This window comes from Puccinia triticina, chromosome 9A (assembly GCF_026914185.1).
Source record: "Puccinia triticina chromosome 9A, complete sequence".
Classification (NCBI taxonomy): domain Eukaryota; kingdom Fungi; phylum Basidiomycota; class Pucciniomycetes; order Pucciniales; family Pucciniaceae; genus Puccinia; species Puccinia triticina.
In genome coordinates this window covers 5,903,850-5,911,358 of record NC_070566.1, presented here as the reverse complement: position 1 = coordinate 5,911,358, position 7,509 = coordinate 5,903,850, and the positions used below count along the sequence as shown (strand labels likewise).

General features: G+C 57.1%; 1 protein-coding gene across 1 annotated transcript; it reads left to right on the top strand.

The window, feature by feature from the left end:
* On the top strand, nucleotides 1-2,506 carry PtA15_9A570 (uncharacterized protein; the record flags this gene model as incomplete). Its single annotated transcript, XM_053172793.1, has 9 exons — nucleotides 1-17; nucleotides 73-164; nucleotides 226-411; nucleotides 472-710; nucleotides 775-1,149; nucleotides 1,333-1,469; nucleotides 1,530-1,988; nucleotides 2,051-2,221; nucleotides 2,284-2,506. 9 exons carry the CDS (start codon nucleotides 1-3, stop codon nucleotides 2,504-2,506), a joined length of 1,899 nt encoding a protein of 632 aa, XP_053023998.1.
* Between the last annotated feature and the right edge of the window lie 5,003 nt (nucleotides 2,507-7,509).

Here is a 7,509-nt window from a genome sequence, read left to right as displayed (position 1 = left end):
ATGCCTGAGTTTGTCGGGTAAGCACCCCACCCACACTGCAGCACACACACAGACTGACCGAGCACCCAACAGCGCCATCGACTGCGGAACGACCTCCGCGAGGTTCTTCATCTTCGACCAGTACGCCCAGGTCGTCGCCAGCCACCAGGAGGAGTACAAGCAGAGTCCGTCCCCCCCCCTCTCCGCTGTTCCTGCTGTTGCTTATGTCCGTGTGTGTGTGGCCAGTTTATCCCCAGCCGGGATGGCACGAGCAGGACCCCCGCGACTGGGTCCACGCCATCGACACCTGCATCGCCCATGCCACCGCCCGCTTCGTCGCCCTCGGCCACGCCCTCAGCGACCTCAAGACCATGGGCATCACCAACCAACGCGAGACGACGATTGTCTGGGACAAGACCACCGGCGAAAGCCGTACGCCCCTCTCCCTTCCCCGTCCCCCTGTTATCCCCCATCTGACACAGTGTGTTACAGTGTACAACGCTATCGCCTGGTCCGACGCTCGCACCACCGCCCTCGTCCACGCCTTCGAGAACAAATCTAGCGTCTTCGGCACCGGCACCGACCAGCTCAAGAGCAAGACCGGGCTGCCGCTCAGCAACTACTTCACGGCCATCAAGCTGCGCTGGCTGGTGGACCATGTGCCCGCCGTCCAGGCGGCCATTGACGCCGCCAACCTGCTCGTCGGCACCGTCGACACCTACCTTCTCTGGGTCCGTCCTTCCCCCCACACATCTTCTGTGAACGCCCCACTGACCTTGGGGGCCCGTTTTGTAGCATTACACGGGCGGCGTGAACGGCGGCTCGTACGTCACCGACGTCACCAACGCCTCGCGCACCATGCTCATGGACCTCGAGACCCTCGCCTGGTGTCCCCACCTGCTCGAGTTCTTCGGCTTCGACCCCCGCCATCTGCTCCCCCTGCTTCCCCGCATCGTGTCCAACTCCGAGCCCCTGGGCCGCGTGCCCATGGCGCATGCCCACATCCCCGGCCTGCTCGTCTCCGGGCTCATCGGCGACCAGCAGGCCTCCCTCGTCGGAAACCAGTGCTTCGCGCCCGGCGAAAGCAAGAACACGTACGGCACCGGCTGCTTTATGCTCTACAATGCCGGCACTGAGCCTGTCTACAGTTCTCATGGCCTTATTACTACCGTGAGCTCTCCTCCTCCACAAATTCTATCCCCATGCTTACGGAAGTCTTTCCACAGCCCGGATACCGCTTAGGACCCAATGGCCCCACATCCTATGCGCTCGAAGGCGCCGTCGCCGTGGCCGGCTCATCCATCCAATGGTCAGCTGTCCACCTCCTTCCCTCTGAGCTGCACACTGACCCAGTCCTCCGTTTGTTTCAGGCTCAAAAACAACCTCGGCCTGATCTCGTCTGCCTCCGAGGTCGGCGAACTGGCCGCATCGGTCGACGACACGGGCGGGGTGTACTTCGTGACCGGCTTCAGCGGCCTCTTTGCGCCCTAGTACGTCCCCTCCCTCCCCCCTTGACACCCGCATGCTTACTGACGCAGGGTGTTGGGTAGCTGGGACGACAGTGCGACGGGGCTGATGATCGGGCTGACGGGGTTTACGACCAAGGCGCACATCGCACGGGCGACGCTGGAGGCGACGTGTTTCCAGACGAAGGCCATCCTGGACGCGATGGCGCTCGACCAGGGCCTGTCGACGGTCTCGCGCGGGGGCAGCCCGCCCAGCTCGGCGCCGGCCTCCGTCGCAAGGTTCTCCCACTGCCACTCCGCCTCCTCCTCCTCCACCGCCTCGTCCTTCTCCAGCGCTGCCCTGCCCCAGACGCCCTCCGCCAAGCGCCCCATCCCCGCCCGCCCCAGGTTGCAGACCAGAGAGTCCCTCGCCGTGTACGACTCCGCGCCCGCGGGGCCGCTTAAGCTGTTGAAGGTCGACGGCGGGATGTCGGCCAGCGACACTCTTCTGCAGCTGCAGGCGGACCTCCTCGGCGTAGTCGTCGAGCGCTCGGAGATGAAAGAGTGTGTCCCTTACCGTCTTCCCTTGTCCTTTCCCCGGTTGACGTTGGTGCTTTGTTGGACAGGACGACCGCCTTAGGCGCCGCCCTGCTCGCCGGCCACGCTATCGGACTCTTCGGCTGGGACCTCGCTCGCCCCGAGACCCTGTTCGCCACCCACTCGGCCGGCAAGACCGTGTTCAGACCGTCTATCAGCAAGGCCCAGCGCGACCAGAAATACCGCGGATGGAACCGCGCGTCAGTCCCTTCTTCCTCCCTCCCCCCTCCCTCCCTTACTGACTGGTTGCTGGACGATGCAGGGTGACCCGGAGCAAAGGCTGGCTCGAAGACGACGACGACGAGCACCAGCAGCCCGAGGAGGAGGAGCACGACTGCGTCGAGATCGTCGACTGCCATACCACCCTCCAGGACGGCTGTCTCCGGGACGTCTTCTTCGGCGAACACGGCCAGCCCGTCTTCCGCCGCCAAGCCGCCGAGGCGATCGTCCTCGGCCCGCTCGGAAAGAAGCCTGTCCGCGGGTGAGCGGCCGTTTTCCTTCGACCCCGTCGTGCTTGCTTTGTGGTATACCTGTTGTTAGGTTGAAATTGTTTGTTAGGTTGAAACTGTTTGTTAGGTTCTAACTGTTCGTTAGGTTCCAACTGTTTGTCATGTTGAAACTGTGTAACTGTTTGTTAGGTTGGTTTACGCCCCTGAAACGCCTGTGCTCTCTTTACGCCCGCTCCATTCCCTGTCTACCCTATTCCCCACTATTTAACTTCCCTCTTTCCCGCTGTAGCTCCGCGCGCCGCCGCTTCATGTATACGTTCCTCCCCAGATATCGTTCTTCTCTTCCTGTTCCTGTGTCTCCTGTTAGTTGTAGTGTTGTTTTGTTGTTGTTGTGCGGCTTTAGTTGAAGTGCAAGGAGGAGTTCGTCCGCTATCTTGCCGTCTTTAGTGTGTAGACGCGGGGGGCGCGACTGGGATCGTCCGCCGCTGCGCGTGGTCATGCCGGGAAGGCCCTTCCAAGAATAGCAGTGAACGGCTGGACAGCCCTGTTCAGTGACCCTCATCGTCCTGCTCGCAGCGGCCCACTTGCAATCACGCATGCTTTTGTGGACGTCTGCGAAGGAGCATTGTGTGCGCAAAAAATACAAGAGCGTCCGGGGAGGGTTGTGCAAGAGATGTGGGGAGAGGGGCGCGCAGCATCTCCAGAAACACCCCGCGAGCCGCGCCGCAACGATGCGACTGGCCCTCATGGGCCGGAGCAAGTACAACTCACGCCGCAGCGGACCGGACGGGCTGTCGGGAGGGACAAACGCGGCCGGGGATGTGTGCGGCTCGGGCCGCTTGCCTCGGCGCGCGCGTCGCGAAGGCTGTTCTTTTACCGGGAGTGTAACGGGAGGTGGGATTGGTCCACGGGGCCGTCTACCCCATACGAGCCAGCGCGACAGGGACCCGTCCCCGTAACTCAAGGGCAGGGTACCCTGTAAGAGCATCCGCATCGGTTGCGGATTAAGGGAGGATTAGCGTAACTAATCCTCCTCGGCAACCGCATCGGGTCCGATTTAATCGGACTAAACTCCTCCCGGGAGTACGATTTGGAGTAAGCGGGAGTAAAGTTACTCCTCGCTAATCCTGGGAGTAAGCGCTGCATGCATATTCACATGCATGCAGACACTCCTCCCCACCCAAAAGTATGCACCAAACACAGCTTACATAAGCTGTAGGTGCATACCACATACTTACACAGCTTTTTATCCCGCACCGATGCGGCTGCCGGCCGGGATTAGCGCTAATCCGGGAGTAAGCAGATCTGTTACTCCTCGAGTTACACCCGCACCGATGCGGATGCTCTAAGGATCTGAGATGATACTGGGGTCACGCCTCTTCAGAGGCGGAGCGACGCCCTGGCGAGTATAGGGAGGAACCGAAAGAGAGACCTGCCCGCTAGACATTTGGAGACGGTCTCTTCCCCCCTGCGAACTCGCCCTTCTGTCCGGCACCCTCCCCTATCTCCCTCACTTTCTTGATCCCTTAGTACAGCTTACCCAGTCTGCAAAGACTCAAGAACCGTACTATTTTCTTTTCAAATAATAGAGGGATACAATTCAAACTGCAGCCAACGACGACACTAAACCTTGAATTTCCCCCTTCTTTCTTTCCGTAAATCCCAACCGTAAATCCCACACTCTGATCCCACAAACCTTCCGTCAATAAAAACCCCATACAATGTCTAATCCCATAGCAGAAACCAGCAACCAACTCAAAGCATCGACAGAATTAGCAGTAGATACCACACAACATGCCCCCTCAAACCCCACTCCTCCAGACGATATTCAACCAGACCCCAGCATCCCAACCACCCAGGCACCAGCAGCTCAGAGCGCCCCAGCCCCCAAAACAAACCCCCCAAGAGCGGCAAAGACCACAGCCCCAAAGAAGGCCACAGTCAAACAGCCGAAGAAAGCTAAAGAAACTCCAAGCCGCGAAGTCGTTGAAACAGCCACCGAGCTCGGCCAACAAGACCCAGAAATGGCAAGAGCCTTGGGAGCGACACACAGTAAGCTAAATTTCATCCCCAAGACCCGGAAATACGAAGAGGAACCAAAAAAAAAAAACAGCGATCGAGGACGCAGGAAGAGAGGAAGAAGACGATGGCGCCATTATCGAACTCCAAGAAGATCCAAGGGTGGCAAAAGAGAGAGCCGCGGACATGATTCTCGAGAAAGCGCTCAAGGCACAAGAGGAGGGCGACAAAGGAAAGGCCGACCGATTGTTAGGGATGTGGGACAAGTTGGCGGAGAGGACGAAGGCTACGGGAGGAAGAGAAAGAACAGCGACGGGAGTCATAGAGCGCCCAAAAGCCCAAGACGGACTCCAGCTAATCCCATTGAAGCGACCGGCAGAGGAGCGATCAGATACTCAGGTCGGCACCACGAAGTTCGTCTGGGGCGTCTCCAACAGCCACGACGACGGGGGATTCACCCCCTACTTCCATAAACTGATACTCGAGCTGAAGGGCCCTCTCCCCTTCACCATTTTCAATAAGGAATGGCAAGAGAAGGCCCTGGTCTACCAGTCACTAAACAGACCAAAAACGGACGAGACGGCAGCAGAGAAAGGACTCCGCTACCACGGGTTTCCGGTCCCAGACGAATGGCGACAAACCTTCATCGACTGGACACTCAACCACGCCTGCGCCCGCGAAACACTAGGCATCAAGTACAAGTACAAGACCCTAGCGGAGTGGCTCCTCATCCACAAGAGCCACTGCGACAGGCTGATGAAGAGACACGGCTTCATGGTTGGACTCCAATACAACATTCGGATCAGGAACAACGCGTTTGCTTTTCAACCAGAAAGCGGCGGAGAAGAGTCATTTTCCGACATCTCGATATTCAAGCAAGATACCGCAGACGACGCATACGGTGAGGCGAAAGATTTCGATGAGATCGGGGTGAGGTGCAACCCGTACGCCATAGGAGGACCGAGGTGCAAGTGGGATGTGCATACAGGAGCGAAACCAGTCCCAGCAGCCCCGGCTCCGCCTAAACAGGTCGCTAACCAGAACTCAGACAGAGGGAAGGCGAACCTACCTCCAAAACCCCCAACAGCCCCCGCAGGATCCCAGGTCCCGACAAGGCCAGCTAAGGGAGGCTACAAGGGCAATCAGTTTGATCCGAACTACATTGATCCGAGAAGCATCCGGAATGCAGGACAGCCAGGCGATGGACAACTCGCCAAGTACAGGTGAATACGACCGCACAAGGAACCCCCCCCCCCTATTTTCTTTTCATCTTCCTCCCCTTCCTGAGCGCATCCCCGCTTGCTCCCCACCTCCCCCCTCTTTCCCCTCACCCCCTTTTTCCTTCTAGTTTCACTCCTATCCCCCAACCTAATTGTTAAGATCCCTCCCCATTTAAGGGCCCCTCCCAACCGATCCAATTGTCTCCTTTTCCCTATCTCTGAGAAATGAACCGCATATGGAATTTCCGTGAAATAAAATAGAAGCCAGAATTTCTGACTGTGAGCTTTGTGAAACAACCAGCGACAGTCACGAGATGGACCAAGAGCCCGGTGAGGAAAACCATGTGAGCGCTGGCCCGGAGCCGCGGTGGCCATCCGAGATTAAGTGTGAGATGAACGTTGAGGAATGGGAGAGGAGCCTAAAAAGAGCCGGCCTCCTAGAAGAATACCAAGACGTCATAGATGGCTTCCGTGAAGGTTTCGACCAAGGGATCCCGGCACACGACCACCTGATGCAAGTCCCTTTCTTTGCTCCACCCAATCACCAATCAGCACTCCGGGCAAAAGAAAAGATAGAAGATTCAATTACAAAGGAAATAGAGGCAGGACGAATGTTCGGGCCGTACACACTGGAACAGGTCCACAAGAAATTTGGTTTCTTTAGGACGAACCCGTTAGGCGCCGTGGTGAACGGGGATGGCTCAGTAAGGCCTATCAATGACCTCTCTTTCCCAAGGAGTGACCCAGATACGCCATCAGTGAACTCGTTTGTCGACAAGAAGGACTACATGACTACCTGGGATGACTTTGAGTCAGTATCCCGATTTTTCCGACGACAAAAAGAACCATTCCTCCTAGCCATATTCGACTGGGAAAAGGCATACCGCCAAATCCCTACGGCCAGATCCCAGTGGCCATATCTGATGATTAGGAACTTCGATGACAAAATCCTCATAGACACAAGGATTGCCTTTGGCGGCGTGGCGGGATGCGGCTCATTTGGCCGACTAGCGGACGCATGGAAATTGCTAATGCTGAGCGAATTCCGGCTCGTGAACGTCTTCCGCTGGGTAGACGACAACTTATTCGTCAAGAAAGCAACGGAGCCCCTGGAAATGGAACAGATAGTTGCTCGGTCCGACGAGCTTGGAGTGAAGACAAATGTCATGAAGTTCGTCCCATTTCAGGAGGAACAGAAATACATAGGATTCATCTGGAACGCGACCAGAAAAACGGTACGCCTTCCACAAGACAAACAGTTTCAGCGAGTACAACAGGTCAAAGACCTCCTAGAACCCGGCCGAGTCTTTCCTTTCAAGCACATCGAGAAAATGGCCGGCCGCCTGAATCACGTAACATACATACTACCTCAACTCCGTTGCTACTTGAACGGCCTGTACGGGTGGATGAACGGCTGGAAAGTACGGAGCAAAGAACTACCGATCCTAAAGGGCGCAAGGATCGATATGGAGTTCTGGTTTAAAACACTGCTAAACTACAAGGAAACCAGGATGATCCGCAACCCGGACCCGACCGAAATTGGGTGGGTGGGCGATGCATCGACGAGCTACGGCATAGGGGTCACAATAGGTCGCCGATGGGCCCAATTTAAACTGCTAAAAGGATGGGAGAAAGGCCCAGAAAAGCCAAAAGACATTGCGTGGCTCGAAACGGTGGCGATACGCCTTGGCCTCATTGCAATGGAACAGCTCAATATCCGCCTTGGGAAGACCCTCATCGCCTGGACCGATAACACAACGACGGAAGGCGTCATCACGCGGCGGAAATCGAAACACGTAT